This window comes from Ranitomeya variabilis, chromosome 2 (assembly GCF_051348905.1).
Source record: "Ranitomeya variabilis isolate aRanVar5 chromosome 2, aRanVar5.hap1, whole genome shotgun sequence".
Classification (NCBI taxonomy): domain Eukaryota; kingdom Metazoa; phylum Chordata; class Amphibia; order Anura; family Dendrobatidae; genus Ranitomeya; species Ranitomeya variabilis.
In genome coordinates this window covers 675,744,716-675,761,124 of record NC_135233.1, presented here as the reverse complement: position 1 = coordinate 675,761,124, position 16,409 = coordinate 675,744,716, and the positions used below count along the sequence as shown (strand labels likewise).

Below are 16,409 nucleotides of genomic sequence, written 5' to 3'. Positions count from 1 at the left end.
ACTCTGCCCGACAGTCTTACCAGCGGTAGCATTAACGCCGGTAAGAACTACCGCCCCGGTGTTTTCCACGATGTCACACCGATGACAGCATGGGAAACGCTATAGGAAGCCGGTAAAACACAAAACAAAAACTCAGCAAATCCGCAAACATTTTTATACCTGCAATTTTGCTGTGGATTTGACTGAATCAATTGAAGTCACTGGGGGCAGAAACGCAAAAAGAATTGACATGCTGCAGAAAAAAACGCACTGCAAATCTGCACGGAATACACTGATCATGTGCGTGCACAACACTTCAGGATTCTCATTGAATAAGCTTGCATAAGGATTCCATAGCATTTTTGGCCCATTTCCGGGCAGAAAAAACACTGCAAATTGCATCAAAAACGCACTCTGTGCACATAGTGTTACACAAAGTCTCCAATTCATCGAGCAATTTTCTGGAATAAAATTGCTTGAAATGTTACAAAATTTTGTGCAACTTCTGTTGGTTTTTACCCCAACCTCAGCCAGCTCCATCAACTTTTTACTGGGCGAGACTGGACATGCCTGACAAATTTCTCATGATTTATTCTACAAAAGTGGAGTGGTGCTGCTGGAAGATGCACCAAATTCATCAAGAGGCACACGCTTGTTAAAGAACTTGCGGCATCTGAGCGCTCCCTTCATTAAGTTTTGTACCATAACTTGGGGCCAAAATTTACTAAAGTAGTGAACTGAAGTTACTGATGTCAAGTTGGGAGAAATATTTCTGAATTATTTTTGATTCTTCTGCATTCTCTTAAATGTCTTGCCAAGTGACCTTGAAAATGCTTCTATGGACAACCCTATGATGTTTGTGTACACCTATACTGCTTTAGGGAAGAATATTTCTTGGCTGACCTGTTGGAAAGGCCCGTGGCTTCGAATTTACAGGCTATTAAAATAGTTTTCTTTAGTACAGGCTCTGCTGGTGTCTACCAATAACCATGTAAACATGTAAATTTACTATAGCGAAATGGGGATGATAGTTGTGTTTTTGCCATTTTCCAATATGACTGTCAGTATTTCTGTGCACTGAACAATAGGAAAGGCAAGATTATATTCTTTTGTCAGTTTGTGAGCAGTAGTGATGAGCGAATGTGCTCAGATAAGGTGTTATCCAAGTATGCTTGGATGCTAAAACATGCTGCCGTTCGACACCTGCAACACATGCTGGGATTGCCTAAGAAACATGTAGTCCCTGCACATGGTGCGGCTGTCAAACAGCCACGAGACATGCAGGCACGTGGACTCGAACATAATTTTTGAGCACGCTGAAAACACTCTTAGCACCTGAGCATGCTTGGATAACACCTTATCCAAACACGTTCGCTCATCACTGGTGAGCAGTACTGTGCAATCTTGTCTCTGATTTATACGTTGGGCCTCCTTCACACATTTCTTTTGCAGCGTTTTGTTTAGTTTGAAAAATGACAATATATCATGTTTCAAGTGTTGTAGTTTTTTTTTTTTCTGCTGCTTTGTTTTCTATAGGTGTCCAAAAAACATACGGTAATATGAATCTGCATCTACTCTGATTATTATTTATTTTTTTTTTTATTGAGTTTTTGGTGCAGATTGGATGCAGTGATTATTTTTATACTTTAGAGCTGAAACAATGGGATTGTTCACAAACACAATTTTGTTTATTATATGCATTTTATTCAGGCTCTAAATAGAAGCCTATAATGGAAAATAAAGTGCCAAAAATGCATGGTTTAACAGGATTCTGGGTCCGTTATTTATATACCGTATATATATATATATATATATAATGACAGTGGGTATGATTTTCAGTTAGGAACAAGACCTTTAAAGAAGCTTATGGGAAAAGGCATCAACATGTCATTTCAAAAGTGTTAGGTGAAAATAAAAAAAGGTCAAACACCATAGAAAGCAACAAAATTATGAAAAGAGCAGCAAAACTTATTTCTCCATTGATTTTCAAGCTGACATCTGGCAATTTTTTCCCCATCCATGTACTGTCTGTGATTTTCATAGCTCCATAGACTTTTTTGGGTCATTTTGAGCCCGTTATGCAGGTCAAAAACTTACATGTCTACTTTTCTTTGTCATTCTTAAAGGATTTACTTTTTGTTCTTGATCCATCAGAAATATAACTGCTTTGCCTTTATCCTTCTTTTAGCCCTTTTTTTTTTTTTTTTTTTTGTTGTTGTTTCTCCTTAGTTTAGCAATATAAATATGAAAATCTTAATTAAAATAGTTTGAACAACAAAAAAAGACATGCACATATCCCTATGGAATGTAACGAGTATGTGATCTATGCATGAAAAAAGCAGATAACACACGTACTGGATTTATGGACTTCTGGATGAGGTCTAAATAGAGTTTTTCCAACAAACGTTGGAACTAGTTTATAGCATAATTTTCTAATTAGGGGTCCAGGAGTTCAGTTGTTTTAATACATCAACAATTCAATTATACTAATTTAGCTGAAGCTATAGAGTTGCTTGAACCGAAAGCTGGTCCAGTGTTATGTAATACAGAAGTGATGTATAGTTAAGAGCTTCAGAATGTGACCTCTTTCACTATTGATTGGCGAAAATCCAAGATGAGCCAGCTCTTTTCTTTTCTTGAAGTTTTAAGCACAGAGGCAGCAAATATGACAAGGCGTTAAGGGTGATCATTGATGAATTGTTCATAAATACCCCAAATCTACATCTCCATTCATCAATGAACATAACCATCTCTATTCAATGAGACCGCAGTCTTTTCTTCCCCTTGTGTACATATTTTACTCATTTGCCTACATGTGGAGGATGTATGATTGACTATTACTTATTATTAGTGATGAGCGAATATACTCGTTACTTGAGATTTCCCGAGCATGCTCGGGGGTCCTCCGAGTATTTTTTAGTGCTCGGAGATTTAGTTTTTCTTGCCGCAGCTGAATGATTTACATCTGTTAGCCAGCATAAGTACATGTGGGGGTTGCCTGGTTGCTAGGGAATCCCCACATGTACTTATGCTGGCTAACAGATGTAAATCATTCAGTTGCGGTGAGGAAAACTAAATCTCAGAGCACTAAAAATTACTCGGAGGACACCCGAGCGAGCTCGGGAAATCTCGAGTAACGAGTATATTCCCTCATCACTACTTATTATCTTTATTTCTAAATTCTCAGCCTGATTGGATACTTGGTTGATAATGTGTTCCTGGCCACTGTGCAGTCTTCTTTTCCTTTTAAAAAGCAGAAGAAAAGTCACTTAGGTCACATTTATAATAAAACCATAAATGTCTTGGAACAGCAAAGTACCCCTAAGGCTACTTTCACACTAGCGTCGGGCACTGCACGTCGCAATGCGTCGTTGTGGAGAAAATCACATCCTGCAAAGTTGCCCGCAGGATGCGTTTTTTTCTCCATAGACTTTTATTAGCGACGCAGTGCCACAAACCGCTCGTGTTTTGTCAGACCGCCGCCACAAAAAAAGTTACATGTAACTTTTTTTTGTGCGTTGAGACCGCCATTTTCGACCACGCATGCGCAGCCGAAACTCCGCCCCCTCCTCCCCAGACCTTGCAATGGGGCAGCGGAAGCCCCGTACCGACGCTAGTGTGAAAGCAGCCTTAGGCCATGTGCACACGTTCAGTATTTTTCGCATTTTTTTCGCTATAAAAACGCGAAAAAAAACGCTTACATATGCCTCCTATTATTTACAGTGTATTCTGCATTTCTTGTGCAAATGTTGCATTTTTTTCCGCGAAAAAATCGTATCGCGGAAAAAAAAGCAACATGTTCATTTAAATTGCGGGGATTCCGCACACCTAGGAATGCATTGATCTGCTTACTTTCCGCATGTGGCTGTGCCCACCATGCGGGAAGTAAGCAGATTATGTGCGGTTGGTACCCAGGGTGGAGGAAAGGAGACTCTCCTCCGCGGACTGGGCACCATATAATTGGTAAAAAAAAAAAGAATTAAAATAAAAAATAGTGATATACTCACCTTCGATGGCCCCCGGAGTCTTCCCGCCTCTCATCGGTGCATGCTGTCGCTTCCGTTCCTACAGATGGTGTGGTGAAGGACCTGCGATGACGTAGCGGTCTTGTGATTGGTCGCGAGACCGGTCATGTGACCGCTCACGTGACCGCGACGTCATCGAAGGTCCTGCACACACACACCATCTTTAGGAACGGGCGCCGCTGAGGAGATCGGCTGTCTGCAGGTGAGTATAACCATTTTTTTTATTTTTTTTATTATTTTTAAACATTCTATCTTTTACTATTGATGCTGCATGGGCAGCATCTATAGTAAAAAGTTGGTCACACTTGTCAAACTCTATGTTTGACAAGTGTGACCAACCTGTCAGTCAGTTTTCCAAGCGATGCTACAGATCGCTTGAAAAACTTTAGCATTCTGCAAGCTAATTTCGCTTGCAAAATGCTAAAAAAAATGCAAAAAAAAATATATGGATTTCTTGCAGAAAATTTCCGGTTTTCTTCAGGAAATTTCTGCCAGAAATCCTGACGTGTGCACATACCCTTAAAGTGTTCCCACTAGCCAGGGGCGTTGTACAACCTGTCATTCTTTCCTACTCTCATTTACATATCAAAATGAGACTTGGAAGGTGCCATTGTTATGGGAACATAAAAAAAACAGGTGCTTGCACAAGGCTTGGAGCTATGGGGGGGCAACCCTGATTAAATATGCGATGCACCTTGTAAGCCTTTTTTTTTTTAATGGCGAAACCATTTTGAGAACGCAATCGTTTTCAAGAAGTCGCTGCACCGCCATCTTTTCAGATGATGTTTTTGAGGTGGCTCAGCTGTGTACTTTCAAGAATGGAGAGTGGGTGGCTTCCCAACCCTGAAGATGTTAAAAGAAGTGACATAAGACAGAACATCTGCACAGTTAGTCATTTTGACATTGCTGTCCGTTATGGTCATTTTATTACCTATTGGGGTGCCTTTTCAGGGATGCTGGGATACTCAAATGAAAATTCAGTTATCTCCTCTATACCTATAAAACCATAACTTTATTCAACATATAACATAACTAAATAATACACAATATACAAATGACATCATACTTTAGAAGTGATGAAAACACCAGGGGGATGCTGCCCCTATACTGGCCTATATGTATCTACCTACCAGCGGAGGTTGGCACCCTAATACCTGCGCACTGGCGCCCCCGCTCAACGACGGCTTTCCCTGCTCACCCTATATAGGGCCCTATGGTGGCAGGGAGTGCGACAGAGATTAAACAGGTAGGTGAGAAAGGGGAGAGATGTGTGTAAATTCCTTGGGTCAAAAATCGTTTGATAGCTAGTGCTGTAATTTTTTTATATCTTCATGAACCTAAGCTTCTATAATGATATGCTGTCCTACATAAAAATACTTTATTAATATTTATTAATCCTCCTTTGCGATAACTTAATAGAGATAACTTCTGGTATCAGCACTCCACTATCTATTTAGGCTATCCATTTCTGGATGTTGTATTCCTGATATCACAGTAATATCTCTCGATGTTTACAGGGTCCCCCCGGGACCTATAAATTGGGAACACTAGTGAGAAAACAGGTTTATGGGAAAACCTAAATGACCACCAATCAACCTCCTACAAACTCTATATAGCATATAAATAATGCATTTACAGTATGTGGAAAAATATACCTATGTGTCTCTAGTGCTCTCTTAATAACTCCAGATATAGATTCCTTCCTAACCTGAGATAGATAGTCACACAGCAAGAATTCAATATACCATCATTCATAATTAGGTAGAGTTATACCACAAGACACTTTTATCACAATAGATCATGTCCAACAAGGGTTAATAAGCCAAAACCACAACAAGACACTGCAATAAAACATAATCCGTGCTAGGCCATATTAAAGTTCCCAGGCCATATACAACTCGACGCGTTTCCCCTCTTCCGAGGTTCATCAGGAGAAAGATAGAACCCAGGAATACTTAGCTCGTATCCATCCAAACGTGTATACGATGAAGCGATACTGCCAAATGGCAGGGTCAGTCCCCTATCTTGGTATGATGTCCGTTATGGTCATTTTATTACCTATTGGGGTGCCTTTTCAGGGATGCTGGGATACTCAAACGAAGCGTCATCAAGGGACAGTGGCTGGGGTCACCGCCGTAGTCCATGCCCCCTCCCTGAGATGAAGCTCATTTCAGGGGCTGGGCTAGTCCCTGCACACTGTGTACTGTACGATGTGCACAAAACAGGTGCATGCTCTGTTTCCAGCTCAGATCAACAGTAATGAGCCGGCAATAGAGGATTTCATCCATTATAAGTTCATGTTAAAAACATACAACTCTGCCCTTCACCTCTCCAAACAAACCTATTTCAACACCCTCATCACCTCGCTGTCCAATAACCCTAAACGTCTCTTTGACACTTTCCGGTCCCTACTCAACCCAAGAGAGCAGGCCCCAACCACAGATCTCCACGCTGACGATCTGGCCAATTACTTCAAAGAAAAAATTGACCACATTCGACAGGAAATCATTTCCCAATCTCTTCATACCAAGCACTGTCCTCCCTCCCCCACTGCATCTAGTTCACTCTCTGACTTTGAACCAGTTACAGAAGAAGAAGTAAGCAGGCTCCTTGCATCTTCTCGCCCGACCACTTGCACCAGCGACCCCATTCCGTCGCATCTCCTCCAGTCCCTTTCCCCGGCTGTCACCTCTCACCTAACAAAAATATTCAACCTTTCCCTCACTTCCGGTATTTTTCCCTCCTCATTTAAGCATGCCATCATACATCCACTACTTAAAAAGCCCTCCCTCGATCAAAATTGTGCCGCTAATTATAGACCTGTCTCTAATCTTCCCTTCATCTCTAAACTCCTGGAACGCCTGGTCCACTCCCGTCTTACCCGCTATCTCTCAGATAATTCTCTTCTCGACCCTCTTCAATCTGGTTTCCGCTCTTTACACTCTACTGAAACTGCCCTCACTAAAGTCTCTAATGACCTACTAACAGCTAAATCTAATGGTCACTATTCCATGCTAATTCTCTTGGATCTCTCCGCAGCATTCGACACTGTGGATCATCAGCTCCTCCTCACTATGCTCCGCTCCATCGGCCTCAAGGACACCGTTCTCTCTTGGTTCTCCTCCTATCTCTCTGGCCGATCCTTCACTGTTTGTTTTGCTGGTTCCTCCTCCTCTCACCTTCCCCTTACTGTTGGGGTTCCTCAAGGATCAGTCCTAGGCCCCCTCCTCTTCTCTTTGTATACTGCCCCTATTGGACAAACAATCAGTAGATTTGGTTTCCAGTACCATCTCTATGCTGACGACACCCAATTATACACTTCTTCTCCTGTTATCACGCCGACCTTTTTAGAAAACACCAGTGATTGTCTTACCGCTGTCTCTAACATCATGTCCTCCCTCTATCTGAAACTGAACCTGTCAAAAACTGAACTCCTCGTGTTCTCTCCCTCTACAAACCTACCTTTGCCCGACATTGCCATCTCTGTGTGCGGTTCCACCATTACTCCAAAGCAACATGCCCGCTGCCTTGGAGTCATCCTTGATTCCGAGCTTTCATTCACCCCCCACATCCGATCACTGGCTCGCTCTTCTTATCTGCATCTCAAAAACATTTCCAGAATTCGCCCTTTTCTTACTTTCGACTCTGCAAAAACTCTTACTGTCTCACTTATTCATTCTCGTCTGGACTATTGTAACTCTCTACTAATTGGCCTACCTTTTACCAGACTCTCCCCGCTCCAATCTGTCCTGAATGCTGCTGCCAGGATCATATTCCTCGCCAACCGTTACACCGATGCCTCTACCTTGTGCCAGTCATTACACTGGCTACCCATCCAATCCAGAATCCAGTACAAAACTACTACCCTCATCCACAAAGCACTCCATGGCTCAGCACCACCCTACATCTCCTCTCTGGTCTCAGTCTACCAACCTACCCGTGCCCTCCGCTCTGCTAATGACCTCAGGTTAGCATCCTCAATAATCAGAACCTCCCACTCCCGTCTCCAAGACTTTACACGTGCGGCGCCGATTCTTTGGAATGCACTACCTAGGTTAATACGATTAATCCCCAATCCCCAGAGTTTTAAGCGTGCACTAAAAACTCATTTGTTCAGATTGGCCTACCGCCTCAACGCATTAACCTAATTATCCCTGTGTGGCCTATTAATAAAAAAACAACAACATAATCACGTTCCTTCATCATGTTCTCATACACTTTATGCAGTTAATAGCCTCTGTGTCTGTACTGTTACATACTTAGGCAGTTAACTGGTTCATGCAGCTTTACATGAACACCCGAGCCTTACACTATGGCTGGTCCAAATAACTAAAGCAATTGTTACCATCCACCTCTTGTGTCTCCCCTTTTCCTCATAGATTGTAAGCTTGCGAGCAGCAGGGCCCTCATTCCTCCTGGTATCTGTTTTGAACTGTGATTTCTGTTATGCTGTAATGTCTGTTGTCTGTATAAGTCCCCTCTATAAGTTGTAAAGCGCTGCGGAATATGTTGGCGCTATATAAATAAAATTATTATTATTATTATTATTATAATAGAGCGTGTTGTCAGAATACCCCCTAAAGTGATATTACTGGTCTCTGCTCGCCAGATATTCTGACACCACGCTGTTGCCAACTCGTTACTGCTGATCTGAGCTGGCACCAGAACACACACTGTGCGGACAGCGCACATGGTCTAGTCCAGCCCCTGAAACAAGTCACTGATGGCGCTTTGTTTCAGGGAGGGGACATGCAGCTGCCTCTGAATGACGCTTCCTTTGAGAATCCCAGTACTTGCTGGGATACTGAAACAGAGTCATCAAAAAGGAAGTGTAAACGAAATAAATAAAATAAAATCCCACAGCATTTGTTTTATTTTTATGTGTGCAGAAAATATACTGTGTTTAAATGTCTAAACAAATGGGATGTAATTTCATTAAAATTCATGCCAACTGTGCCTTTACTTACACTGTTGAACTATGTGGTTTTTGGTTCATGTTTGTTAGCCTCTGTGGGGAACGGTAACATAAATAAGTTGCGTTTTAAAGTGCAGAATTGAAGCATTTCTATACAAAAAAAAAAACATTGTAAAATTCTTCAACAGTGCACCAAAAGCACCTACAGTAAAGTATGTTATAAATAAACAGCAAAAATCAGAGGAGGACCAAGGCATTGAGTCTCGCATCAATACCCGGCACTCAGGACCGGAGTGTGCGGCTGCATGTATTTCTATACAGCTGAATGCTCCGGTCCGAACCGCCGACGGCAGTGCCAGGTATTGACGCGAGAGACTCGTGAGATTTCACTCACAAGTGTGACCCCGGTTTTAAGGTCACTTACAGATCAAATGGAATTATTGTAAGTGACTAAAGTGGCTATAGTGATAATAATATGCCTTCATGCCTGGTTTTTGATCGCAAGGTCAGAACCTACTCTCTGTATTTTTCTGAGCACCATGAAAGCAAAGAACCATGATGAGGACAGCATGTTTGATTGCAATCTTATTACTGATGCAATAGACATTTTTTTAGTTGCCTGTAATGGAAGTGGCCACTTGGTTCAGATGAGCAATGCTAGAGAAGAAGAGCACTTAACTTTCCCATTGTGTTTAAGACGTCCATGCTAAAGGTTATAGATCCAAAATTATATCACGCACGTTACATGGACTATGATGGACATGAAGCAAAAACAAATGTAGCCACCTGTTCATGACAGGTAGTCATCGTGACAAGACTTGGAACATGACAAGACATCAGAAACAGGAATATCAGGTTAAGAATATCACAGGAACAAGACTCAGGATAAAAGAAACCGTAAAGGAAATTCAGGGCCAGAATACCATGAGAACAGAACTCGGGAAAAGGAAATACATGAGCCTGGACTGAAACCTTTTAAGAAGGGGGGAAGGGGTGGAAGACTTCTGCAATCTCTTATTTTAACTCTGCGGTCACACTCAGTGGTGATTCTGCGGATTCTAACCTCAGGAGCTCTGAACCACTGTGGTCTTTTCCTCTGTTTCCCTGCACAGTCACTTAGGGTATGTGTCCACGTGCCGGATTACATCCGGATTAGCTGCGGATTGAGCGCTGCATACAGCCGTAGCGTTCAACCCGCAGCGTCCAGATGTTACAGCATAGTGGAGGGGATTTTATGAAATCCCGCCTCCACTAAGCGTCCCGTCTGCGTTTACGGACATGCGGAGCATCTTTTTAGAACACAGTATGTCTGTTTACCTCCGTCACCGCAAGGTAAATCACAGGGCCCTATGTATGGGGTGCGGACATTCCAGATGTGTTTTACTGAGCACACCCGGAATCACCGAATGTACAGAGGGGGGCGGAGCGGGGTTTCCGCTCCGTCCAAAGCACCATCATTACGGACCGTGGACACGCACCCTAAGGGTATGTGCACACGTTCAGGATTTCTTGCAGAAATTTCCTGAAGAAAACCGGAAATTTTCTGCAAGAAATCCGCATTTTTTTTTTTGCGTTTTTTTTCCGTTTTTTTCGCTTTTTTTAGCATTCTGCAAGCGTAATTAGCTTGCAGAATGCTAAAGTTTTCCAAGCGATCTGTAGCATCGCTTGGAAAACTGACTGACAAGTTGGTCACACTTGTCAAACATACTGTTTGACAAGTGTGACCAACTTTTTACTATAGATGCAGCTTATGCAGCATCTATAGTAAAAGATAGAATGTTTAAAAATAATAAAAAAAATAAAAAAATGCTTATACTCACCCAGACATCTCCTCAGCGGCATCCGTTCGTCTTCCTATAGCTGTTGTGTGCGCGCAGGACCTTCCGTGACGTCACGGTCACGTGAGCGGTCACATGACCGCTCACGACCAATCACAGGACAGTGACGTCATCGGCGAGGTCCTTCGCCGCACATCAGCTACAGGAACCGAACGGCAGCGTGCAGTGGAGGCGGGAACACTGCGCGGCACATCGAGGGTGAGTATATGACTATTTTTTATTTTATTTCTTATTTTTTGACCACTTATATGGTGCCCAGTGCGTGGAGGAGAGTCTCCTCTCCTCCACCCTGGGTACCAACCGCACATAATCTGCTTACTTCCCGCATGGTGTGCACAGCCCCGTGCGGGAAGTAAGCAGATCAATGGACCCCTAGGTGTGCGGAATCCCTGCAATTCCGCATTTTTAATGAACATGTTGCTTTTTTTTCCGTTATGCGATTTTTTCGCGGAAAAAATCGCAACATTTGCACAAAAAATGCGGAATACCTTGTAAATAATAGGAGGCATAGGTTAGCGTTTTTTTCGCGTTTTTATCACGTTTTTATAGCGAAAAAACGCGAAAAAAAACGCTAAAAATCCTGAACGTGTGCACATGGCCTAAATGTTGCAGGGAGACTGCTGTGTCACCTACAAGACTACAGTGCTGATAAGGGTCATATGTGAAACGGCTGTGTAATGATCATATTGTGATTTATGCAGGGAAATGGCAGAAAGACCACAGCGGCACAGGACTACTCAGATAAAAAGCCCCAGCATATCCACCTTGTCTGAACACTTCTTAATACGGACAATAAGGAAGTCACTGAGAATTACATGTAAATGAAGCAAACCCAAATAAATACAATGGATGGGAATTTAGCAGATTCCGTGCTGGTGGTGTGCAATCTGTGACTTCCTACTAGGGTAACCGTTACATTCCTGTAGGTTTAGGCCTCATTCGCATGCCAGTGTTTGTATGCTAAATCCAGGAGTGGGACTTGCAGGGAAAAACAATAATAGATTGACACCTGTTCTGTGTTTCGAAGACACTCCTGGTTTTGGCACACAAATACTAATGGAAAAATATTGATGTGTGAATGAGGCCTTAGAATTTATGATCCACAAATTTTAAGGACTAAAGATCTTTGTGACATTTTTATGATCACTGTGAACTATCCATTTCTATCAGGGCACAATGTTACTACAAATTTAAAAAAGTAAACTTGATAGACCAAGTACTGCTTTTTTTTTTTTTTGTGTATGCATTCTGTATAATGGGCAGGTAAGATGTATATGTTGGGTCTTTTCTACCATCCAAACTATGTTCCAATGTCTACCAGTATTTAGAGTCTGGATCTAAACTTGCCTATGCATCCTTTTTGGCTCGTCATCATTAGCAGTCATTTGTGAGCTCTTTTTGTATATTATATTACCTGTGAAGATCTTTGTCTCTATCCCGCCTCCTTTTACAATCATTTATTGCTCTGACAAAAGCCCAAGTCTTATCCAGAATGGATGTTTTCACCCATTTATATGTTTTATTTAAAACGTTGTATTTTCTTTTTTGTTAAAGGAATCAACGAATCACCGGTTGGAAAAGAGACCCTAGATGCATTGAGGATCTTGGCATTTTCAGAAAATATTGACCTCCAACAATCAGCTGCACTGTACTACTTACATATGAGCCAGCATAGTGAGTATCCCCTACTTTTTAATCACTGCTCAATATATGTGATGTGTGTGCTTTATCTGAAGAAGTTCAATAACATTAAAAAGTTAACTACTCCATGGAAATCTTTACCATTATATCTCAATCTTAGAGAGGGACCTGCAATACTAGACATAATATGGTTGCGTAGTATTTAAACTTAAAGGGGTGGTCCGGAGGCAAAGCATTTTTCTCCTTACTTCCTATCTATTTAGTCCCATAAGCTAAGCTATTATATAATATACTTGCCTTAAAAATTCCCTACCTTTACCTAACTACACTACCTAACTGCAGATGCTGCCATCATTGTCTAAGCCCCTTCCCACTCCCTGATATGAAGCTCATTTCATGAGCTGGTCCCTGCTGTTTCCCTTGTCCAGTGTCTCCTCCCTCCCTTGTCCAGTGTCTCCTCCCTCCCTTGTCCAGTGTCTCCTCCCTCCCTTGTCCAGTGTCTCCTCCCTCCCTTGTCCAGTGTCTCCTCCCTCCCTTGTCCAGTGTCTCCTCCCTCCCTTGTCCAGTGTCTCCTCCCTCCCTTGTCCAGTGTCTCCTCCCTCCCTTGTCCAGTGTCTCCTCCCTCCCTTGTCCAGTGTCTCCTCCCTCCCTTGTCCAGTGTCTCCTCCCTCCCTTGTCCAGTGTCTCCTCCCTCCCTTGTCCAGTGTCTCCTCCCTCCCTTGTCCAGTGTCTCCTCCCTCCCTTGTCCAGTGTCTCCTCCCTTCCTTGTCCAGTGTCTTTTTCTGTGCAGTCTCCCTCAGTGCCCTGTGCGATGAGCACAGCGTCCGCTCTGTTGTCGACTTAGATGAATAGTAATAAGCTAGCAGCAAAGTGGTGTCCCTATACCTGGCAGAGACCAGTAACATACAGTAATATTTATTTTCGCATACAGTCATATTTTTGTTTTTACGATTTGTATCTACAGTGAATACACAGCTTCCTCCAGAGTTCCTGGGGCCATACCAACCACTGCTACAATCCAGCGACCTGGAGGTTCAGCAGATGTCATCTTTATCGCTTGTCAACTTTCTGCTTGATGGAAATTGTAAGTTTTGAACTTTTGTGTTTATACAGCTATTGACTACATATAACTGATATAACTGTACCAAAAAAGTGTTGTACCTTCTACTAAACTGGAATTCCCTCCTAAAACATTTATGAAATCCATTAGCTATAACAAGTTTTTTAGGTGGTGGTCCACCTGTCTGTCATCGGAGCTGTATTGTTTTCACATATATGTTATGTATTTTGTTGTAAAAAAATAAAAACAATAAAGTTAATATATTAGATTTAAAAAAGTAAGTATAGCTGATAACTTGTGTTTACAGTGAATAAGGAGATGGTGGTCAAGATGGGTTTGCTTGAGCCAATACTGGAGCTACTGGAGTCTGGGGATTCTACTGTACAGTGTAACTCCTGTGCATGCATCATGACTTTGGCTATATCAGGTAAGGATTAAAATTCTAGCTATGTCATTATTTATATATTTTCTATATTTTTAACTGAGTATTCTCTTCCTTCCAGAATACAGTCGTGAAGCCATTGGCATTGCTGGAGGAGTCCTGCCTCTACTTACATTGGCAAAGTCCTATGATCCAAGGGTTCAACGAAATGCGGTTGGAGCTATTCTCAATCTGACTAGATCAGGTTATTATTAAATAATGATTTGCTTACTTTTGCATTAATTTAATTAAACATTTTTTGACACACCATTAAAGGTGTTGAATTTTCAAAAGCAAATTTGTAGCATTTTACTGGCCATTCATAATTGCAAGATGTTTTAGTAGCCATGCCAGGTGGCCATGAAGGTTGACATTTTCATCAAAAAATGCTTAGCATGTTTCATGTTGTGTGTTGTGTTTTTTTTTTTTTGTTTTAAATCTGGGTGATCAGCCATATATAATACCTGGTAGATGTACATGTAGGGATAGGAAACAAAGGGTGGTTATTAATGGAGCACACTCGGACTGGGTTGCGGTTAGCAGTGGGGTACCACAGGGGTCAGTATTGGGCCCTCTTCTTTTTAACATATTTATTAATGACCTTGTAGGGGACATTCAGAGTAGAATTTCAATATTTGCAGATGACACTAAACTCTGCAGGGTAATCAATACAGGGGAGGACAATTTTATATTACAGGATGATTTATGTAAACTAGAAGCTTGGGCTGATAAATGGCAAATGAGCTTTAATGGGGATAAATGTAAGGTCATGCACTTGGGTAGAAGTAATAAGATGTATAACTATGTGCTTAATTCTAAAACTCTGGGCAAAACCGTCAATGAAAAAGACCTGGGTATATGGGTGGATGACAAACTCATATTCAGTGGCCAGTGTCAGGCAGCTGCTACAAAGGCAAATAAAATAATGGGATGTATTAAAAGAGGCATAGATGCTCATGAGGAGAACATGATTTTATCTCTATACAAGTCACTAGTTCGACCACACTTAGAATACTGTGCACAGTTCTGGTCTCCGGTGTATAAGAAAGACACAGCTGAACTGGAGCGGGTGCAGAGAAGAGCGACCAAGGTTATTAGAGGACTGGGGGGTCTGCAATACCAAGATAGGTTATTACACTTGGGGCTATTTAGTTTGGAAAAACGAAGACTAAGGGGTGATCTTATTTTAATGTATAAATATATGAGGGGGACAGTACAAAGACCTTTCTGATGATCTTTTTAATCATAGACCTGAGACAGGGACAAGGGGGCATCCTCTACGTCTGGAGGAAAGAAGGTTTAAGCATAATAACAGACGCGGATTCTTTACTGTAAGAGCAGTGAGACTATGGAACTCTCTGCCGTATGATGTTGTAATGAGTGATTCATTAATTAAATTTAAGAGGGGACTGGATACCTTTCTGGAAAAGTATAATGTTACAGGGTATATATATTAGATTCCTTGATAAGGCGTTGATCCAGGGAACTAGTCTGATTGCCGTATGTGGAGTCGGGAAGGAATTTTTTTCCCCATGGTGGAGTTACTCTTTGCCACATGGGTTTTTTTTGCCTTCCTCTGGATCAACATGTTAGGGCATGTTAGGTTAGGCTATGGGTTGAACTAGATGGACTTACAGTCTTCATTCAACCTTAATAACTCTGTAACTATGTAACTACATGACATTAGATTAGGTTTTGCTGTAAATTCGATCGACAGGAAAATAAGGACTTAACAAAATCTTTACACGTTGTATTTTTGTATGTTTCTAGAGAGGAATAAAAGCATTCTGTGCCAAGCAGGGGCACTGCCAGTTCTCACCCTTCTTCTACAGTCACCAGACTCTGAAATTCAGGTATGAAACAGTAATGGGGTAATATAATTGTGTATGTATGTATATATATATATATATATGTATGTATGTATGTATGTATGTATGTGTATATATATATATATATATATATATATATATATATATATATATATATATATATATATATATATATATATATATATATATAATTTCCATCTGTGTTGACGTTGTCTTACAATGCAATTGTTTGTCTATAATCAGACATGATGTATCCAAAGTATATCAAGACATATATTCTGCATGAATGAGAACCACTGGCAATATCTTGTATAAGGCCAGCGTCAGTGGTTAGCAATGTCTGTGTGCACATTACTAGCTGTTTTGTACCTTCTGTTGACCAGAAGCTACCTGATATAATCAATAGGTTGCTGTTTACTTGGCATATGAAATCCTTCATCAAATATGGCTTGAATGGACTTTATCCTGCTATATAGCAACTGGTATTGGCAGTGAATATCTCTTGGTTTACAACACTGTGTGAATTTTTTTAAAACTGTTACAAATTACATCTTTATTTTAATACAGTAGGTTATCCTAACACATAAGCAATGACTTGCCTGTTGTTATAACCCTAATACGCTGCAAAATTAGCCCAATGGTCGGGTGGTTGTTATTCTTTTTTTTTCTACATCACTTTTAAGTATTTGACAGTGTCTCAC

The 16,409-nt window shown here is 41.3% G+C and overlaps 1 protein-coding gene across 1 annotated transcript in view; it reads left to right on the top strand.

The window, feature by feature from the left end:
- Positions 1-16,409, top strand: part of LOC143807593 (uncharacterized) — a 57,644-nt gene that overhangs the window by 7,504 nt on the left and 33,731 nt on the right. The window contains exons 2-6 of the mRNA XM_077289301.1: positions 12,312-12,431; positions 13,363-13,482; positions 13,766-13,885; positions 13,962-14,084; positions 15,650-15,732. Coding sequence (XP_077145416.1) covers positions 12,312-12,431; positions 13,363-13,482; positions 13,766-13,885; positions 13,962-14,084; positions 15,650-15,732 — 566 coding nt within the window. The remainder of the gene's footprint in view (positions 1-12,311; positions 12,432-13,362; positions 13,483-13,765; positions 13,886-13,961; positions 14,085-15,649; positions 15,733-16,409) is intronic.